Source organism: Mauremys mutica, chromosome 9, assembly GCF_020497125.1.
Source record: "Mauremys mutica isolate MM-2020 ecotype Southern chromosome 9, ASM2049712v1, whole genome shotgun sequence".
Lineage (NCBI taxonomy): Eukaryota > Metazoa > Chordata > Testudines > Geoemydidae > Mauremys > Mauremys mutica.
In genome coordinates, this window is record NC_059080.1 from 21,940,581 (window position 1) to 21,962,987 (window position 22,407).

The window sequence follows — 22,407 nt, forward strand, 5'->3', positions numbered from 1 at the left end:
AGACACTTGAAGCTAGAATCCTTCTTCGCTCTGCTTTATAAATCTGTGGAACTACTGCTGTGCCATGCCGGTGAAATCATAGACTTTCTAGAAGAAGCCAGAAAGCATTATGAAGTCTTGGGAAACAGAATACAGCTAGCACTCAGATCTTAATTATCTTTTTATATATCAGGTGCCCATATTCAACCCTGTACTGTCGAGTAAATGCTTCCCTGTTGGTCTTCAGTGCAGATATTCCTCATTTTGTTTTCTCTGTTTCATTGCCTTTTGTGAACCTGAGCTAGATCTTTAAATGCCAAAGTCATTCAATCTCCCATCTGCAAAGGAAGCAAGAAAAAATCTGCTGCTTGCCTTTAATTTTCCCGGGCAGAGCACGTTGCCCTCTGACTTAAAGGATATAGGCAAATCTGCAAGATTTAATTAAAAAAATAAAAGGATGTAGCAGGGCAATGGAAAAAGTTACCTTTTAGCCCATGGGTGAAGGCTTTTTAATAACTAAAGATAATAAAATGTGTGTGGGGGTGGGGACTAATAGTCTATTGTTCATAGGAACTAAAACTGGTTTCTTGTTCTTGTCGAACTGTAGGTTTTATAAAAGAAAGGGCAATTGTTCACATACTTGTTTCATTCAACTGTTACTTACTATGGGCACAGAAGAGGAGCAGGTATCAGGGCTGACTGTAGCAGTTAAAAAAAAATGAATCAAGCAAAGGACAGTCCTGTTTAAAAGGCAATTCTAGACTTCTGCTAAGTGCATCAGATACGGTGCAATGTAGGCCAAACCCTCCTTGAGGAACTGAATTCACTGGAGAAACAGTAGGAGGAATTTGGCCATTTCAGAAATAAAGCTGAACTGGGAGATAAAAATAATCCACAAGCCCTAAATCTTCTTACCAAGATGACCAAAATCATTTGTGACACTGACAGTTTTGCTTCCCTTTTCCTGAGGTCCATTCAGTTTGTGCATTAACCAGGCCTTCATTTTCTGCCCCTTATTTGTGAAGTGTTTAACAAAACTCCCTAATAGCCTCTCCTCCCCACTCTCTAGTACCAGGGAGATCTCGGGCACAGGAGAAAATCTGCCCCTTTGTGGCTCTGCATAACTGTTTCAATATCATCAAATTCTGAGACTTCCACCTATAGAGAGAACTCAATATTTCTTATTCAATGGTATTTTTGGTAACTTTGGTAATTTTTCTCCCAATAATTCTGTATTGTGGTGCAATACCAAATGAGGACCATGATCCTGCAAAGTGATCCACCTATCCAGATCCCTATGCCTGTGCAAAATCCCATTTATTTCAGTGGAACACATCCAGGACTGCTCATCCTTGATCCTGTAAAGAGATAATCCTGGTTTGTTCTAATGACCGTTCTCCATTGGAGTTTCTCCAGCACCACTTGTGTCATCTCATGGACAATAGCCTGTACAACTGAATCTATATAACAATTTATGTTGAGCTCTCCACAAGCTGTAAGTGGGGGTCCTACTGCTGGTATATTATATAATCTCATTCCATTCTTCCTCTTCCAAATGGAAATCAAAAGCTTTTCCCTCTCCTATCTGTATACATTATTTTGTTAATTTTATTCAGATTGTGTCAATTTTTATATATTCCATCTATAATCCTGTTCCATTGAGAATCCAGGAATGAAATTGTCTCTCAGTCAATTAATCTTTTATTTATTTATTTATTGGCAAATCTCCATAACTGAAAAAATGGAAAGGGTAATTATGAAGTTTTTCCAATTTCTGTTATGATCTTATGTAAAAAAATTCTCCATCCTCAAAGCAGGTTCTGTAACAATTTGTGCTGCTTTCCAAATTATTTAAACCCTCTGAAGCAAAAAATGTAAATTCAGTAATTAGAGTAAATGAAGTTGCCTTATTCGATATTCCCAATAGTCAAGTCCATCTCTCCAGTGTTGCCATAATAAAGGGCGTGTTTAAGGTCCCCCAGTCCTGCAACTGACAGCATGTAGGTGGAATGCTGCATCTGGACAGAGACCAATTCCTGTTCAGCCACATGCTGTTAATGGCAGGATCAGGGCCTAAGTGTGTATTTCCCAGTCTTGGCCTCTGGAAGAGAATAGGAAGACTTAATTTGGACAGTCTCTTTTTCCATCTGAATCTCGCATAAATCCTGTTTTCCATTATTCCAAGCCTCTCAGTAATAGCTGGGAGTCCAGTGCCTGCCTTTTCTGAGGATAACTGTATAATATTATTTTTAATTTGAGAGTTATTAAAGGCCTGCAATAATTGAACATCGGGCTTTCCTCGCTTTATCAAAAAAAATTGGATAACTTTATTGAGAGCATATAGAAATAGTGAAAGACATGAGGCAACCAGTTCATACATATAGTAAATCATCTACCTACCCAGTTGCATAGATTTATTTCAGGCTCTGGTTTCTCTTGGAATTTTTGCAGTCAAGGAGTTAGCCCTATGAAGTGAATCTAGAGCCTCCTGAGTTCTGTTGCATGTTCTCCTGCTATTTAGCTGTGTGATCACTTTGTGTAAGTCACTTATCTTCTGTGTGCATCAGTTTTCCTGTCTGTAAAATGGGGATAATAATTTATCATTACCTACGTCTGAAAGGATGGAGAGAGATTTGAGTGGGGGATGGGAAACCCCAAGATTAACCTAGCTAGGGGAGCCCAGAATGTTAAGGCTAACACTGCCTGTAGCAATCCTGTTGTTCTTGTTTATGAGAATAATTTCTTACCTTCTTTTTACTCTCCAACTAAAAATTCGTAAGAATGCACAGTAAAAAACAAATATAATCACTTGATTGATTTTGGCCAGAGGACCCCAAACCAGACCTACTTGGGGAGTGAGGGGAAGGAAATCAGATTACAAACATTGGACAACTGCATGTAAGTGTAGGCCTGTGTTTGAGTGATGATTCAATGTATGTGATCTGTGTGAGGCAGAGTTGCCATCCAGTTTATACAACCACTAACCAGGATTCCACAGACACTACCAGATGTGTCAGTAATAGGTTGACCAATAACCAGTATGTTACAGTTTGGAAGTCAATAAACACAACGGTTCTTCTGATTCACTGTACATATCAAACTTCATCCATCTTGCATGGAACTACAGGCAAAGCACCGCACATTATACTGTAGGAAACAATCCTGCTCTGGAAGGGAGGTAGACAAGATGTCCTAATAGGCCTTTTCCATCTGTAGTTTTTCTGACTGTATGATGTGATTCTATTTTATTGATCCCCAGCCTCTGTCATGCCCAAGAAGGAATGTGTGCTTTAAATCAGCCTTTGCACTTCCCTGATCTTGGGCTGGTTGTGCACCAACCAGTCCCCCACTGTAAGTTAGAGTAGCCTGAAGGCTGCTGTAATGGCCTCAGCTACCAAGGGCCCCAAAAGGACAGTCATGACAGCAAGGCTTGACACAGGGAAACTCCAGTCATGCTCTAGCAGGAGGAGGTAGTATAGGAACCACTCTAAAATTGGGTGATCTTTTTCTGGCTACTCTGGCTTTCGGGCTACACCACCAAGCAACCTTAATGCAGGGTGAAATTGGACAATTAGGGTTACATTCTCCTCTGTCCTTTGATTTCCCTTTGGCTTGCCATGTCTGCCACCCTGGGTCCCATTATGTGAGACAAATAATCAGTGATATGTTTTTATTTAGTAAAGCTGCAGGAAGTTCCAAGTTCAGTTTATCCACCTGAGTCAAAATAGGGACTTGGCAAAATTTGGTTTTCAAACACCTGATGATCATGTTAGACACGTCCCCAGCGTTATTAGCAATACACTCAAATGTTGTGCTCTTTGTCACAGTAAGGCAACGTGCAAGTTGCCCCAACACAGCTCTGCCAATACAATTTCATCCTGACCTGCAACAACCCTTATTCCAGTCCTGAGGCTCGACAGTGCAGTTTAGTCCTGACCTACATCACCATCTGCTATTGCAGCCAGGACTTCTCCCGTTTAGTCTGTCAGCTGTTGATGAACTGTTCCAATTTACTGACACTTTTATGTTTTGGGAAAACATCAACTGAGACTCAAAACTTAGTTTGCATGTGACCTATGTGGCTGTGCCTCATTTGCACCCATAGATTAAAACTGATCCTTTAGGACTATGATACCAGTTATCTCTGCCATTTCTCCCTATCTCATACCCTGGTAGATTGTCTATAAAGCAGTTATAGGGTGACCAAAGGGAAAATAAGACACTGTGCGGGGCTAGCACAAGCCTCCCCGCCCCCCCACGTGGGGCTGGCCCAGCCGCTCATTGAAGCCATCCCCTCCCCTCCCGCACGCGGGGGTGGCCTGAGCCCCCTCCCCAATGCAGGGTTGGTGTTGCTGCTCTCCCGAGCCCTTTGTGAGCCCTGCCTCCCCGCTGCACGGAGCCGGCATCACTGCTCGCCCCCGCGCACGTTCCTCTGCATCCCACTGATCAAGCTGGTGAGAGCAAACAGGACAAATGGCCACTTTTGCCAAAAAAGTTGGGACGTATGGGACAGGGCTTAAAAAAGGGACTGTCCTCGCCAAAATGGGACGTCATAGCGTCGCCCTAAGCAGTTATTCCAGAAGAGTAATGCTGAAGATCTGATTCATTAAGATTCTAAAGTGCAATTCCACTGTGAAAAGTAACTTTGTCAAAACAAAAAAACAAACCAAAGACCCTCATCATGGAGCTACTCGTACATTGTGTCTAAATAATTCTATATCACACTTGCCAGTTAGCAAGTAAAAGAGTATTTGTTTCCTAACTGCTAGTCCTGCACACCCTGTCTAAACTTTTGCAGTCGATCTGGGTTCTTTCTGGCACATGGATCATCACTAGTAAACATATGCAGGCCAAATAGTGCCATCCATTACACAAGTGGAACCCTACTGCTTTTAGTGAGAGAGCACAAGTGTAACTGGTGGCTGGATTTGAAGACCAGGGGACTGCACAGGTTGCTTTGCAACTGGAATTTGAGCCTTTGCCACTCCTGCTATGCTGGCAGAGCCCCCTAGTGCAGACACAGCATAAGCTGACATAAGGAGTTCTGCAAGCATAGCTAAACCACCTCTCTGAATGACATTAGCTAAGTCGACAGAAGTACTCTTCGGTCGGCTCATTGCATTTACACTGTAGGGTTTGCTCGCATAGCTATTTTACACTCCTAAATGACATCAGGAGTGGCCCTAGCCATTCTGCTGGCCAGGGCAGAAAACATTTTCAGCGTGCTCTCCCTCCCTCCCCCCCCTCACACACACACCCCTTCAGCAGCTGAGCAAAAACAAAAACAAAAAACCCCACACAATCAGCCATTCAACAGAAGGGGGGCGGGGACTCAAGCAGTACAGGCGTCAGGCACCCCCTGGAAGTTGTCTCCCAAGGCAACTGCCCTGTTCGCCCTGCTCGAACAAGCCCCAGCAGCAATAGATATGCCAACAAAACTTGATAGTGTAGACTAAGCCTTAGTTAACACATCTGTTCATAATGCACAAGCCAAAATAGACTCTAGCTCACTCTCCCAAAGCTGTGTTGGCTCAGAATGGCTAGCAGGAGTAAAAAGTAGTAAAAACGTGCCTTTGTAACTAAGCCAAGCAGCTGTGATTTTTGATTATACAAGCAAAATAAACATGGCAGGTGAAAAGGTGCCACTTTTACCCTTGCTGTCAGAGTGGCCTCAGTTACCTCAGCTCAGGTAAATCCCATTATATAGATTTACTCAAGATGAGGACCTGGCCCTTTAATTTTAATTTTTTCCAGGGGCACTGGGAAAACTACCCAGTGGAACCTGGGTAGTTCCAGGGGACCTGAACAGATTAATTGGGGGTAGGTTCCCACATGTGAACTGTGGAGTCCTAAAATACACCCCAGGACTGTTTTCCAGCTCACTCTATCACAAATATGGAGCTGCGGCCCCTGGAAACTAATGATTTGAACATAACAGAGACCCAAGCCAACTGTTTCTCTTGAATGGCTCTGTGACTGCTTTAGTATTTTATTGAACTCAGCCAACAAGCCATTTCTCTCCTTGTAGTAAGGAAGCTGTAAATATGAACAACTATTATGGCTGCATGTCTTCAGCTTTTTTATTTTGGAAGCTTGTGAACATATGGGTCTCAGCCCTAGTCTCTTGGCAAGCTGCAGCTGTGGTCCCCAGTCTCTCAATCAATGGCTCCCCCTGGTGGATGGCAACACCAGCAGGATTTCATTGTTGAAACGAGTGATCAGAAAGAGCCTTGTCTGGAAGGAAAGGTTTAGACTGAAGCCTGGTCTACACTACGCGTTTAAACCGGTTTTAGGAGCGTAAAACCGATTTAACGCCACACCCGTCCACACTAAGAGGCCTGTTGAAGAAAAACTTAGTTTTTGCTTTTTGTTTGGGTGCAGCAAGATTAAATACTTTATTATTTTTTTAGTAATTACCATGGAGGGAGAGAGTGCCATAGGACACAGGGTCCTGGACAGGTTTTTTAACTGGTAAACAATTACATTAAGCCTTTATACTTTTTTTACAGACAATTTCTAGCAATCATGGAGACACTAAAAAGCAACAAATACATTTTGTTTATACATAAGCTTTTTTGCTATTTTACTAGAAAAACAAGACTGCAAGACTGCATATTGCAAGGTTGTAATAACTTTCACACAATTCACTTTGTTTTACATTATTTTGCTTTTTTACCAAGCTACCTCTTGCTTTTGCACAGGCGAGAAATATGAGACTGACTAAACGTAGGCACTTTTGCTTCCCATCCCAGCTGGAAGCCATTTGTATCGATTTTGTTAGTCTATGAATGATTCCTAGTCAGGATTTTTACTGTGCCCATTCGATGCAGGGGTGGTGATGCAGTTAAAAATCAAAATAAAGAAAGAGCTCCCGCATGGACGATGCGGACGTGATCACTGTAAGGGCAGGCAAATCTGTTCTATCAGCGCTCCGTTACAGAAGACGAAATTCAAAATCATTTTAAAAAAATCTCCAGACAGACGCCATAGCAGGGACTCAGCTCACTGCTGCGTGACAAGCGTAACGGAAAGCCAAAGAATCAAATGGACGCTCATGGACTGGAGGACTCAAGCTATCCCACAGTTCCTGCAGTCTCTGAAAAGCATTTGCATTCTTGGCTGAGCTCCAAATGCTTCTAGGGTCAAAAACAGTGTCCGCGGTGGGTCAGGGCATAGCTAGGCAATTTACGCACCCACCCACCCACCCCCAGAAGTGAAAGGGAAAACAATCCTCTCTTGACTCTTTTACATGTCACCCTATCTTTACTGAATGCTGCAGATAGACGCGATGGTGCAGCACTCAACACCAACATCCTTGCTCCCCCCACGCTATGGATGGCTGATGGTACAATACGACTGGTATCCGTCCTCATCATCAGCCTATTGGCACATGGGGCAGTGCAAAAGGACTGGTAACCATGCTGACTAGCATCTGTTAGGTCGATCAAGGGCGCCTGGCCCTAATTTTTCCTGGTAGATGGTACAGTATGGCTGATAACCATCGTCATCATAGCAACAGGGGGCTGAGCTCCATCAGCCCCCACCCTTCATGTGTAAAGAAAAGATTCAGTTGCCCCTGAACTAGCAGAGGGATGCTGGGCTCCTCTCCTACACACTCCTTACTGTCCTGTCTGGACTATCATAGCAGCTGGAGGCTGCCTTCCACTCATATCTCACTAACAAGTCACTGTGTCTTATTCCTGCATTCTTTATTACTTCATCACACAAGTGGGGGGACAATGCTACGGTAGCCCAGGAAGGCTGAGGGAAGAACGGAATCAACAGGTGGGGTTGTTGCAGGAGCACCCCCTGTGAATAGAATACAGCTCATAATTTCTGCAGGATCTGACACAGAGCAGCTGTGCTCTCTGGTTCTCTGATACAGTGGTTCTCTAGTACACTTGCCCATATTCTAGGCAGGACTGATTCTATTTTTAGATACCAAAAAGGAGGGATTGACTCAGGGAGTCATTCCCAATTTTGGCTTTTGCGCCCCTGGCTAAGAGCAGCCAGGGGCACTTATGACAGCAGCAAATAGCACAGTGCAAAAGGACTGGTAGCCACGATCATCTTATTACCAATTTATGGTATGGTAGATGGTACAATATGGCTGATAACCATCTCTGCTATCAAGCAAAAGCAAAAGCATGCTGCTGTGTAGCGCTGCTGAATCGCCTCTGTGAGCGGCATCTAGTATACATACGGTGACAGTCACAAAAGGCGAAACAGGCTCCATGATTGCCATGCTATGGCATCTTCCAGGGCAATCCAGGGAAAAAAGGCATGAAATGCTTGTCTGCCGTTGCTTTCCCAGCGGAAGGAGTGACTGACGACATTTACCCAGAACCACCCGCGACAATGATTTTTGCCGCATCAGGCACTGGGATCTCAACCCGGAAATTCATTGGGGCGGGGGAAGCTGCGGGAACTATGGGATAGGTACGGAATAGCTACCCACAGTGCAATGCTCCAGAAATCGACGCTAGCCTCGGACCGTGGACGCACACCACCGATTTAATGTGTTTAGTGTGGCCGCGCACACTCGATTTTATACAATCTGTTTTGTTAAACCGGTTTATGTAAATTCGGAATAATCCCGTAGTGTAGACGTACCCTAAGAAAAGGCAGATCTTGCTGAACTCCTACTGTGTTGTTGCTGACCAACCAGCAGATACATCCGTTTTACTTTCTACAGCCTTCCCTATTCACCCTAAGGTTCTGCTGCTTTGTGTCTGTTTCAGAAGATTTGTAAGATAATGAGACTTGGGAGTTTACTGGTTCTGTATTAATCCAAGAGAAAAATTAAAGTCTAGTTTCTCCTCAGTATATGCCTACCCCCTGTTGATGCTAATGAGAGCTGACATGCACATATTGAGAGGAAACCAGACATCTTTATAAGAGAGGGCTCAGCAGAGACTGAGGCCCAAAAGCTGCAAAAAGCTGTGCCACGACACTGCTGCTAATGCAGCTTTGGCTGCTGGGCCCCTGTGCAGAGGAGAGGGAATTTGCTCAAGGCTCTGCATAATTAAGGATGCATTGTTCACACCTCTGCCCATTCCTTATTTCCAGCACCCTGGGCATATGCTACTGTAGATGAACTGATGGAGCCTCTGGAAGAGCATATCTCTGCAGCCTGCAAAGGCTGTGGATGCCTTACATCTGTACAGGCTCTCAACAGCTGTACAGGCTTTCTCCCACCATGCTGCCAGACTGCACCAGCTCCATTGTCATTTGAGCAGTATGTGTCCCTAGCAGGTGGGGATGGGTTGCAGGATTTGCATTATTAAGAGTGAAATAAATCCTTAAAAGAGGACAAGAGGGAGAGGTGGATCATGGATTGCCAACTACAACTAGTTATCTACAGCAGTCATTGTCAACTACATCAATTAGTCTATAGCTATATCTTCACTGCAAAATGGTTTCGGGGTGGGGGGGGATTGACAACAGGATAACTAACACTCGTTAGCTATCCTGCTGTAAAATCCCAGTGGAGACACAGAACTGTAGTGCTTATAGCAAGGTAGCTAGGCTAGGCCAACATGTGTCGCTAGGACTTCTGGGGGCATATCCCATGATTCTTTGTACCGCAGTAAGCTGAACTGCTCTATGATTCTTTCCTAGCGAAAGTGTGGGAGAATTTGACTGTCTTTCTGGGCACACAGGGGGAATTGTGGGAAGGCATTGGAGGACAATCAACACTTCTGTGGTTTAGCCTGAGTCCTCATTGCCAAGTGGATGGGTTACCAGCCCAAATGAAAGTGTCTCACTCCCTAGCTCTAGCTTATTCAGCCAGGCCAGCAAGCTTGGGTTTAAAGAACCATCAAACTCAGATGAGATGTTTTTGTGTGTGGATCGGAGGGGGATTAGGGGTGACACCCCAAGAGCCCAAGTTAACTCTGCAGTGAAGACACATCCCAAGATGCTAGAAAAGGAAGAACAGGGGTAAGAGAACTGGGACTGAGCTTCAAAACATCAGTTTAAATTGCTCACTTTTTTTGGCTCGCAGATTATTTTGCATTATATCTGAGATCAGTAGGGGAGAAGAAGAGAAAGACTTTGAGCATAAGACCAAAGTAGCACATGACAGAACTCTTCAGTGTTTTAATGTCTAGTGGATTTAGTCTCTTATCTCCGATACCAGCTGGGGAGGAAAATTAAAACATCACTTATAAGAAGTAATGGTCAAACAGCAAAAGGGTCTGAGGTCAGGTTGGTTTTCATTAAGCACCCAAAAGTGAGGAAGCTTCTCCGAATGGGCCAAACCTCTTGGTTCTATTTGGGGGGATAGAAATCAAATTTCTAGAGTAATTTCCGCTACCTCTTGCTTTTGCACAGGCGAGAAATATGAGACTGACTAAACGTAGGCACTTTTGCTTCCCATCCCAGCTGGAAGCCATTTGTATCGATTTTGTTACTCTATGAATGATTCCTAGTCAGGATTTTTACTGTGCCCATTCGATGGAAAGCAAAAATAGTGAAAATAAGGTTACTAAACTATTCCAAACCTCTAGGAAGGTTTGGCTCATATGGGATAGTTGAATGTAGGGCAACAGTTTGGATCAATGTTTATTTCATACAAATCACTCTCCCAGCCTGAATCACAAATGCTCTGTTTTAATCTACATGTTTTTGCTTGCAGTTCCCAGCTGGCATCCCTTGCCTTGCTCTACCATGTTGAATTATTCCTCACCACAGTATCATGTGACTAGAACCGTGCAAAACTCACTGATTTTGGTTCATGTGGGTTTTGTCAGCATTTTTAAGCAATTTGTGCCAAATTCATCCCATGTGTAACTCTGGGGAAGTGAATGGAATTGCATCAGGAAGGAATTTAGTCCTTTGTGCTCACATGGTTTTGTATCGTGGTGAGTTTTGCTTTCGTCTAACCCCATATGGTGAAGCTATAACTCAACATTGAAGCAGTGCGTTTCATCCACCTTGACTGGTTTTGCTCAGAAATAACTCTGGGTCCATCTGAACTGATGACCTAGAGGTGTAAGGTTCTATAGACCATATTCCATGCACTATTCCCCGAGTCTTCCCGTCACTCTGACCACATGCCCCTTTTGGTTTCTTTTATTACAAACTAAAGCCTTCATTGCAGTCAACACAGGCTAAGCGTTGTGCTGTGATAAATCTTATCAGGGAAATCATTAAAAAGGAATTAAAATGATGGATTGTGACAGGTGGCCACAAAAACACAAGCAAATGAGGATACAGCTGAACTCCACAGTGAATCTGTGAGTGGTGCATTATCTGACAGTAAATTCAAAACCATTATAAGGTGACTGGCATGCAAGGTAGCTCTCAAACAAGCAATTCCAGAACTGCCAAGTAGATCACAACCTGTGTCTACAGCAAGTAAGAAAATGTCATGCAAAAAGATCTCAGGAAAAACTAAAGTCATTTCAAGAGAGAAAAAAGCGATAAACAGAAAACACTATGAAGATTCACACCAAGAAACATCAGTTTGAGGTTTGCAACTGACATCTCCTAAATCACTGCTTCATTCAATTCCCTGTGGGGTGAGTGCTTCACTGCAGCATCTGTCCATAAGCAGTACTGTCCTGGGTCAATCACCAAGTACATCAGCTCCGTTCTGGTGAATGCTTCTGAAATACCTCAGACAATATCATTGTTTAAAGACACTGACCTTCTGCGTTTTGAATTCTTGTCTGGCTATCAAATGTAGACCATGTGTCAGGGGCTGCTTCCCCTTTCACCAGGGCTGAATGAGACCCAGAATCTGTGGATGGCAAGTTCCAACACTCCATTTACTTCATCCCTCTGCCCTACAGATTGTGCATCTCATAGAATCATAGACAATAGAGATGGAAAAGACGTATTAGGGCACCCACTCTCTCCTCCCCAGAAAACAGTGCAGGATTAGTCCCTACTGCTTTCTCTACCTTAGTTTTCAATGTCTCATGTAATGGAGCTTCCACCAGTATTCTTAGGAGAAGCTCTTGTTCAGGATCTCCTCATCTCATGTATTCCTGCAACACCTTTTGTCTGGCTTTGACAAATGCAATCTTGCCCCATTCATATGCAATCAGAATGTTACTGCAAAGATTGTTTGCCTAGCCCATCATTTTGACCGCATCACCCTTCTTTGGAATCCTTTGCTGGCTTCCCCTTCTGTATTGCACCAAATATAAACTTTGCTTTCAAGGTCCTTCATGTCCTATTCCCACCCTACCTAACTTCTCATTTACCATTAAGATGTCAACTCCTGCCTCCAATCGGCCCTTGCCCTCTTGTTAAATTTTCAAACAAGCACCTTGGTGCTTTCTCCCTGCTTCCCTCCCAGTTTGGAGGAGCGCCCTGTAAACATCTGCAAAGTTACCTCATTACCCTCCTTCAAACTCTCCTTTTTGGGATGCCTCTGAAAAACCAGACAATGGCGGCTGGCATACAGCGATCACAGCCTGGCATGCTAACCAATATTGTCTCATTCTTTCCTCCATCTGTCTGCAGAGACGACTCGCGCCTGCCATTACCGGGGAGGGGCACAATGAAAAGATGGGGGCCGGTGCACTCTCCCCACAGTTACCTGCAGGATGGGGGAGAGCTCTGTCCATCTCCCACTGTTACAACAAAGACACAATGCGTATTGCGAAAAAGCTCCAAGCCTATGGTATCTCAGTGACTCCACATCAGGGTTCTGTGTTCCTAATGTTTGACTGTGGCCCTTGCTCTGGCATTATTGTCCACAATCGCACTGATGAAACACAGCAAGAGGCTGCTCACCTAGACACACAACACTGAAGCCAGCCAGGAGGTTTCTAATAAGGGATTAATGGAATGGTGTAAAACAAGCAGAAAATTGTGCCTCACTTTCATGCTATCCCCTTTTCCCAAACGAATAACCTTATCAGGCTCCTCTCACTCTGCTTCTGATCCAAGAGCCACACTGGCAGATACTGTGTCTTGTTGATTCTCTGATCTACTTTCACCTGGCTCCTGACTGAGGCATTTACCGAATAAGCAAAGTCTGTTCCTTGCTGAGGGATTTTTTTTTCCAGTGTAAGAATAGCTTGGCATCATATGCAGTGAGCTCCAGGGGAGGGGGCGGAAAACAGGGACACAGAGACATAAGCAAATCAGACAACATGATCTGATCCATTTCTTCAGAGACTGGCACATGCTGCCTCCTCCTCCTCCTCTACATTACATCAAGCAAGGAAGTGATTATCAGCTTGTCCTGTGGTTTCTTCATTAAAACAGCAGCACTCTGGCTCTGCTAAATTACTATCCACAGCATGCCTCCTTCTCCTAAGATGAAGCCCCTTCACTAATCAACCTCAGCTAATGATCTGCAGAAAGAGGTGTGTACCTGCCGGTCATCTCATCAGATGGGCCTCCTGAGTTCTAGCTCGCATTGTTATGGTTTTATGCAGCGTTGTTGTAGCTGTGTTGGTTCCAAGATATTAGAGGGGCAAGGTGGGTGAGGTAATATCTTTTATTGGACCAACTTCTGTTGGTGAGAGAGACAAGTTCTCAGGCTACACAGAACTCTTTGTCAGGCCTGGGAAATAAAGAAGAGCTCTTTGAGGCTCGAAAGCTTGTCTCTCTCATCAACAGAAGTTGGTTCAATAAACGATATTACCTCACCCACCTTGCCTCTTTGTTATTGTTTATTTTTCAGCATCCTCTCCTTGAATAATAAGGTCATAAGCACCATCCTCATCATTAATACTGTGACACCTGCATTAAGGGACCCAACCTTGCCCAAAGCAATGACCCTGACTTGTCCTCAACCATTTTATAGTGTGATAATTAAGATAATTAAGAATACTGATTCTCCACTTGCTTAGACCACTGTAAATCAGGAGTAGCTCCAATCAGCTGAGTTGCTCAACTATAAATGAGTGAGAATCAGGCCCCAATTCCCTAATGAGACCAGAAACTGCTCAGAACTGATTTTAGATATAATAGCATCAAGGCCAGCTAGACAGCTTTGCTCTTCAGTGCCCATAAAGCACTCACACTGCACACACATGGTGAAAACCTTACCTAACCAATCCCAGCCTCCACCTCATGGGCTCTGCATTCCCATCCCAGTCTCTTTGCACAACCAGCCCCGGTCTCCCATCCAGACCACCCATCCAAGTCCCAGTTTTTCCTCAACCTTGGCTTCCAGTGCCAATCTCCTTGTCCAGCTAGTCCCAGTCTCCCCCTGGGCTTCTTATCCAATCTCAATCTCCCCACTTCCCCCTCTGAGTGCCAGTTTCCCTCTCCAGGCACTTTGTCCCATTCTCCCCAACTCATGCTTCTTCTTCTAATCTGTCATCACCCATCTTTGTCCCAGTCTCCCCGTCCCAGGCTCCTTGTCCAGTTTCTGTATTGCCATTCCCACTGGCTCCCATTCCTATTCTCGCCCCAGTAATTAAAGCTGGACTCTGAACTAGCCCCTCATCTCATGGGTTGACCCCTCTACATGCGTTAAGGAATATTGGCAGATCAGTGAAGAAGAAACCTGTGGTATTTCCACTTGTTCTTTAGCTAAACAAAACAATCCAGTGTCCAAGGCAGTCAAGGCAGCACTTTCACCAACCCTAAATCTCCACTCCTCAGAAAAGATGGCGGTCTTGCAGCATTGTGAGGTACACCCGTGAGTTGTAGCGAGGGCCCCGCCTGGTGGTTAGCAAATGAGGCAGATGACATTAATGGTGCACAGCCAACATGGGATAGGATGAGATGGGCTGAATTACAGTGTGTGCATATACAGAAATACATTGTGGTATGTGACTGGTTATCTATAATTGAATTTTGTATAATTTCTCATAGGCAAAATGTATTCAATAACTGCACTCATGAAATGTAAAGAGCTTAGTGACTGCAGGGCACCAAAGACATTTCCCAAAGTATTTGAACAGGAATTAGTGAGACAGTTCTCAGTAGGCACAAGTTGTTAGGGGCATTTTGTCAAAAACATTTCATTGCTGCTGCAGGACAACTGCTAATAGCGAATGTTCTTATTTAATGTACTTATGCCTCATGTAGTACCATGTATTTATTATAGGCCCCGTCCTGTGAGGAGCTGAATGTTGAGAGTGACTGTTTTCAGGGAATTAGAATGGAATAGAATAGAATGGAAACTGTTATCATTTCACATTTATTACAGCTGTTTGCAACCAGCACCCAGTCTGTCTGTATAGAGCTTTTCAGGGGAAAGGATCCCAAAGTAGTTCACAAGTTACATATGCACATACAATCTTTGGACCATCCACACCACATCTATAGCGCAGCCGGCTCTGTGGCAGCAGCCAGGTGGATGACGAGAGCACAGTCCACTTCACAACCATGTGAAGAGGGGAGATTTTGGACAAGGGCACTAGAGCAGCCCCCTGAATTTATAAAAAATGCTCCAGGACATTCATGTCCATGCAGAACATGTGAGCTCAGGTTTTAAGGATTTACCTGTGCACTGAATGAGGAAAAAAAGGAATACATGACCATGTAATTAATGACTGTATCATAATGCACAAAGAGGTTGAACCAAGGTTGCACAGACAATCTTAATTCAGGCATTTCCTAACTTCAGAGTGCTTGATTTTGCAACCTCAATAGTGTACTTTCATTGTAACAGGTGTAGGGGGTTAATTTGATTATTTTTATTGATGCTTATTTTATTGTGACAAACCCTGAGAAGTGCTGAGCACCTTCCCAGAGCCTCTCAGCGTTTATTCTTAATCATTAATAATCAAGATGGAAGTTAGTTTGGTTTAATATAGCTAGGGGTCTATGCCTAAATAAACCATCATTTGCTTTAAGACAAATTTGACAGCTTGTGACTGGACAGAATATAGAGCATCTTCCCAGTTGTTTATGGGCCCAGTCCTGCAAGGTGCTGTGCTCCCTCACCTCTCATTTTCTTCAGACTGGGCGCCGTACCTTGTAGGGGGTGCTCAGCACTTTGCAGGATCAGGTCCTTTGCAAATCAGTCACGCTGTCTCTTGCAAAGCTAAGATGCAGCAGGGCAGAAAGTATATCTCAGTTCACTGAGCAGCGTTTGGAAATCTCTCTTGTTAAATGAAATCTCTATTTAGATTTCAGAGTAACATTTTGAGCAGAGAAGAGGAATCTCCATAAACATATTTGCCAAAGAGCCAATTAAAGAGTGATGCATGAAAGGTGACAGACTGCCAAAGGTGATGAGAGCTGAAGTTTTTGGCAGATTAGAAATACGATTCAACTGAATCTATGAAATTGTCAATACAGCATAAATGTGCATGCCAGTCTATAATGTTATAATAGGAGTAATCAGAGGGGAGATCATTTTGTGCTGTGTTTCTGTGCGTTTGCAGAACTGGACTCTATTCTGTATCCACTATCCATAATTAATGGCAAAACTCCCTTTAAACTCAATGGAAGTCAAGCTTTTATGTGCATTAATGAATGCTGCATCTGTAAAGAGTTTTACATCTTGGAATCTTAAAGCAATTTGCAAATACTGCTGCCAATTGTTCTGATAGGGGAGTGAAAGATGTTGCCTTACCTGCTGTGAGCCTGATTGTCTCATGTGATAAGCACACAACCATAGGCGCAGGAACTAGAGGTGCGGGGGATGCTTCAGTACCCCCAGGTTTTATGCAGGGCTTTGCTTCCGGCCCCGTAAGCGGGGGCTCAGCTCCTGGCCCTGCACCCGGGCTACTGGCCCTTCATGCAGGCTCTGCACCTAGGGGTCCCGACTGCCGGCCCTAGCCTCGGTCCCCTTACTCCTGTCTGGGTGCCCTCCTCTCAGAGACATGGCCCTACTCCCAGCCCCAGTTCAGGGAAGGGGGGGCAGCGGACAGGGGAAGGGGGCTGGCTTTTCAGCTCCATGATGAAAAATGTTCCAGTGCCACTGACCACAACTTCCACTGAGGTCAATGGGAACTGTAGGTACTCAGGATCTTGGCCCCATCTAGTTCCCTCCTCACCTATGACCATGTGCTTAAGTGTTTGCAGGATCAGGGCCTTGAAGTTTTGCAGGGCTTTAGTACTGTTCAGGAACATAGATCTTGTCTACACCATTTAGGTCCGGATCTACAAATGTATTCAAATCAATGGAAGTTAGGAGCCTAAATACCTTTTTGGATCTGGGCCTTACCTAAGAATGTAATTGCAGGGACACTGGTCCCCAAACACTAGAGGTTTACACCCATGCTATATACTAGGGTTTTTTCTAATAGAGCTACATCAGTGTAGCGGCCCCAGACCCCAAATCCCTGCTGAAGACATGCCAGTAGCAAAGCATAGTCTTTTCCTATTTATAATGAAAGAGAGTCAGGCACTCCTGTGTTGGAAAAGGGTCTTGGCAAAACAGTGATTTTTCCTATGTAAATGTTACCGAGGGCTTCTTAAAATATGCATCTTGTTCCCTTGATATGCTTTTGGATTCATGGATTGCTCTGAGCTTTGTGAGGCAGATGTGTGGCAGGTTCTTTGCAATTTTCAGCCTCCGCACCTTTAACTATGCGCAGAAAACAGCATGGCTTGGGTAGGATTTGGAAATGTAGGCCTCTCAAGATGTATTTTGCCAAAACTTTTACACCAAAATCCTGTTCTGTATATTTACATACTTGATTATCCATGTTAAACAAGGCGAACAGTGGCTTATCTTCCATGGTGTTATATAAACGTCCCTTAGCAATTTGTACCAATTACACTAAAGAGCCCTCTGGAAGCTGGCAGTAGATGTGCTTTCCCTCTGCTTGTGAAATTTAATTTCTCACTTGTCATCATGCATTGTTTTTGCTCATTCCCCAGCTGCCCCTCTCTGAGAGCTCATCTGCAGGCCCCTAAGGGAATGGTTCTTTGGTACCAGGCTAGCCCTGTGCTTGCTGCATCCCCCACTCTTAAGTGTTGGCTAACTGTGCCCTTGTTCGGGACAATGGCTAATCAAGTGTGTGAGATGTGCCATCTCCAGCAGGAAACAGAGGCTCTTCCCTGCTGGAGTTTAAGATGGGGAATGGGGGCGGGGGGGGGGGGGTAGATAAGCCAGGAGGAGCTGGGAATGGTTTCAAATTGAGTGGGTCCTTCTTTGTTGTTGGGAGGGAGGGGGAGAGAGAATTGGAGGCAGGTCACTGGACAGGGGATAAAACCTCCTGAGGGCTGAACTGAGCAGAGCTCTACACCAGGCCAGTGGGAAGGCAGTACAAACAGCTCACAGACTGGCGGGAGGAGGCAGCGGCAGCCATACATCCTGGTGGGCTGATTGTGGGTGCAGGGGCATCCTGGTGGGAGGAAGCCTGGTCTGTGCTTCTCAGAAGTGCCCTAAGCAACTGGGGAGTTCAGAGCACGTGGACTAACCAAGGGACAGGCTAGGGAGGGCTCCAGTCTGAGCCCTCTGAAGGAGGGGACGAAAGGCAGGAACGCCGAAAGTTTCTGTGCCATGGAGAGGGGGCCATTGTGTGTCCTGGTGCTGTTGCTGACTCGGGGAAGCACCTCTGGGCAGGATGGAGAGTACTGCCATGGCTGGGAGGACGGCTCACAGCTCTGGCATAGGGGCTTTCGGTGCCCAGAGCACTACGACAGCCCAGAGGCTACTCTGTGCTGTGGCACCTGCAACCTGCGCTACTGCTGCTCAACCAGAGAGGCCCGGCTGGACCAAGGCTTGTGTCCTAGTGACCATCATCAGACCAGTCCCAAGCCTCCATCAGGTAACAGGCTCCTTCTGCACCTGCAGGATAGGGGGTGGACATCAGAGACCTGGGTTCTGCAGTGCACTGTAGGGAGCTGGGATGCTTTTAGATCCATCACTTCAAAACTCTCCTTTTACAGTTCCACATCTTACCCAACTAGCCCATGCCTCCCTCTACAGCTCCACATCTAATCCCCAGCTTCACCACCTTCAAAGCTCCAGCTGCTCAACTCAAGCCTGCTCCCTCGTTAGAGCTCTAGACAACTTGACCCACGGTGGGACCCTGTTTAAAGGGGAATGAGCTAGTGAGTAAAGAAGAGTATTTCTGGGCCCCTCTCCCCCATCATTTTAAAATGGAAGTCTAGTTCCCTTGTAGAATACAAAGTGGCCCCCATAGCTGGTATTGACAGCAAACTGCCTGGGCATTAGGCTACGCTTATACCTGAAAACAATAGGTGTGAAATGCTACCAGATCAGAATACTAGTGTCAAAAGCACTCTGCATAGGTGTAAATGATTATCATAATTTGAAAAAGCAATGGCGCCCACCTCTGACCTAATACCCGGGTTTAGGCAAAGACTTCACTCTAGTTTCTCATTGGCAAGAGCCCATCTTGGTCCTGCTATTCATTTGGAGAGTTAATGGGCTCAGAACTCTTGCTGGTAGGGCGCAAGACTTTGCGGTGATGCTTTAAAGATTTAGTGAAACCACTAGGTATGAGACATAATATAGCTAGGGAAACTTCTGTAAATGAGGACCTTAGTAAAGACTACATGACTGACTTATCTCTCTGTATTTTCCATTTCCAGTGCCCATGTACTTACCTTTCCTCCTTGTTGGGTCCATATTTGTGGCTTTCATTGTCATTGGGGCCTTCATTGGTATTTGCTGCTGTAGATGCCTGAAATCCCAGGATGAAGAGCAGCAACATGGGCCTGCACCAATCCAGAGTCGGCTGCTGGAAGCTGCTGCTCCTCCTTGGTTCTCCAGTTCCAGCTCCAGTTCAGCCACCAGATGCTCCTTGGGTAGTCATCCTCAGACCAATAACATCTGCCTGAGCATGGCTCCACCTTTTCCCATCATAGGGTCCTCTCAAGGAGCCCAGTTCTTGCCTCCTACATCAACCAATGGATCCCTTTTGCAGCCTGTGTGTACTAATTATGGAATACCAATGGATCATACTATCATAACAACTCCAGCATCTTTCCTTAATAGAGCAGTCTATGGACAAACTTCTTATTATCATTTTCCTGTAAGTGCCATGCATGGTGACCAAACAATGTACTCAGGAGCTCATGTCTAAGATGACTTGTAACTGCAGAACTCCATATTATAAAAATGTAGGGTGCTTTTTAGACAAAGTAACAAATGGGAAGTAACACAAACTTCTGAAATCATTAGCATGTGTGAAATGAGAATCCTGTCTTTATATCTATTTCGGAAAAATAGGTCTCATTTTAATTAACTAGTTAATTCAGTATGTACTATCTTGGGGCTCAGGTTCAGTCTCCATGGTTCATTCATTTCTTGGCATGTTTTCTCATGGTAGGGCTAATCTTAGTGGGGGTTTTAATTGTGGACAGCTGCCCAGTGGGAATTGGAGCAACATTGCCGTACTTCTTCCCATAAGCAGCAAACAGCCAGCTGATCTTGGAACTCCTGGTCAGTTACTAACTTAGGCTGAATTTGAACCCAGCTACCTACAGGGCTTTCTTACACATTACCAAATGCCTTAGCCATTCTGCAATCTTAATAAGACTCCATACCTTTATATTTAAAATACTTGTAGAGTACTTTCTCTGATTAAAAACTACTGGTTTTATCTTAAAGGGACATTGTCAAATCATGTCTTTGCCTAAATTTTTATCTACATCTGACTGTTGCAACACAAGCTTATTCTAAGCAAAAGGGATTAGAGAGGAGAATAAAGTGTCTTGTTTTTGACTATACTATGCTGGTATTAGCATTATGCATAGTCAGTTTCACTGTTGATTGCATGGGCCCATATTGATGGTGAACAAAATAATGTTCAGAAAATGTGAATGACTGCAAAAGCAAAAGTTGGAAGAGGGACTAGAAAGCAGGTGGAGTATCTGAAACTATTTTTTACATTTTCCCCCCCCAAATTGCTGGATGTCAAGTTCATGGTGACTGTAAGACTGAACATGTTGCTGAAGAGCTGTCAGTTAAGTGCTGCTACACGAGCAGCTTTTAGGCCAAACCTTTTTGTAAAATGCACTTTGTGTCTGTGCAGATTATTGGGGAAAAAATAATTTTGTGCTGGTGTATGTGTTGCTCTCAGTCTTGTAATGGTTTAGTGAGGCTCTAGCTATGCAACATCGACAAAAAGAGACCCATTAACTGATAAGACATTATGAAAAGGCTTTTTTATAACTGGGTGGTAAAAAGGAGTGAAATGTGGCAAGACCCTCCACCTGTATAACACTACTTCTTTTGTCTTTAGCTTCTAGTAGAGAAGAAAACCCTCTCTATTTTGACTTAAAATACTGTTTACACTCTCAATAAGGAATTATCTTCAGATGTGCACTGCCTAACTGCAGCCATCCTTCACAGCAGGAGTTAACAGCAGGATGCTGATATGTAGAGGTTGACAAAGTATGTTGATCCCAGCTGCTGGAGTATCTAACACTTCCTTTGGTCCAAAAAAAAAATGGGGGGGGGGCCGGAAATAATTACACCAGAGGCACATTAAAATAACTCCACAGACATTGCCAGTAGCAGCAGGTGCCAAGGATTAAAGTTGTGTGAGTAAAAAACAAGAACTTAATCTTCAGCTGATTGGTCAGGATCTTAAAATCTGCATAATAAAGAGGCTTTGGTGACTTCCCTTGGAAGCAGATGGGCTAAATATCTGTTCTGTAAACATAAAATCCATCAGAATATTTGTGTTGATGTGGAGGCATCTCCCATCTAATACTATTGTATAATGTAATGTATCCCATCATATAGATGCTAGAAAGGGCACACATTTCTTAGTATCCTGGCTTGTAGTGGGGGAAGCAATCTGTTCTGGTAAGATAGGCTCAAATTCTCCCCTCATTTGCACTGATGTAAATCAAGAGCATTTCCACTGAAATTAATGGATTTACAGTAGAGTAAGAGAAGGGGAAATTGGTCCCAGTATATCAAAGTTTGCTGTAAGGGATGTAACTTTGGGCCTAATCTGTGTGCTGTACAGGGAAAGAAGTAATAAATGTTTACATGACACAAAGAATTTTGAATTTACTCAAAATTAGTTATCTGGTGGTTTTTTAAAATGAGGATGAAGAGGGAAGACCACCAATATAAAGTACCAACCAAAGCTTAATGGTGCTGAGGGAGGCTGAGCCTAGTTTGTCATGTCACCCAATGCCCTGTCACTGAAAGTAATTGAGGACCTATTTTACCATGGGTTGTATTTCACAGCATCCAGAGCTGGTGTGATAAGAATGGTAACATGTAGCTGTACATTTGCTTTAACTAAATGCCTATTTTTAGAGGGACTGTTGTCTAAGGTCCCACATTTTGGTGGATTCCATGTCCTTTTTCTTAGTAAAAAGATCAGATAAGGGCTAACACCTTTGAGGACAGAACCTAAATCCAGTTATTTATGGAGTATTTCTACCATGTTCCTTCCTGTTTAGAGATACAAAGGTACATTACAATGAAAATGGATGTTACAGCTCTAGTTTCAGGGTCCAGAATCCATACAGTGAAGTGTTAACAAAATGCATAGCTTACAGGGGTGTTAAACAGCACCTTATCGGCAGCAAGCATTGTTACCAGTCACTGCAAGGGAG

At 44.2% G+C, this 22,407-nt stretch overlaps 1 protein-coding gene across 1 annotated transcript; it reads left to right on the forward strand.

The window, feature by feature from the left end:
* Nucleotides 1-18,358: 18,358 nt before the first annotated feature.
* Nucleotides 18,359-20,917, forward strand: LOC123377525 (protein shisa-1-like). The gene is made up of 3 exons (XM_045030558.1): nucleotides 18,359-18,626; nucleotides 19,417-19,758; nucleotides 20,862-20,917. The coding sequence occupies exons 1-3, from the start codon at nucleotides 18,359-18,361 to the stop codon at nucleotides 20,915-20,917; spliced, it is 666 nt and encodes a 221-aa protein (XP_044886493.1).
* The last annotated feature ends 1,490 nt before the right edge of the window (nucleotides 20,918-22,407 follow it).

Coding starts and splice junctions, on each gene's coding strand:
- LOC123377525 (XM_045030558.1), top strand. CDS start 18,359: ATGGAGAGGGGGCCATTGTGTGTCCTGGTGCTGTTGCTGACTCGGGGA. Junction 18,627..19,416: donor CAGTCCCAAGCCTCCATCAG/GTAACAGGCTCC, acceptor TTCCATTTCCAG/TGCCCATGTACTTACCTTTC. Junction 19,759..20,861: donor ATCCCTTTTGCAGCCTGTGT/GTACTAATTATG, acceptor GTGTCTGTGCAG/ATTATTGGGGAAAAAATAAT.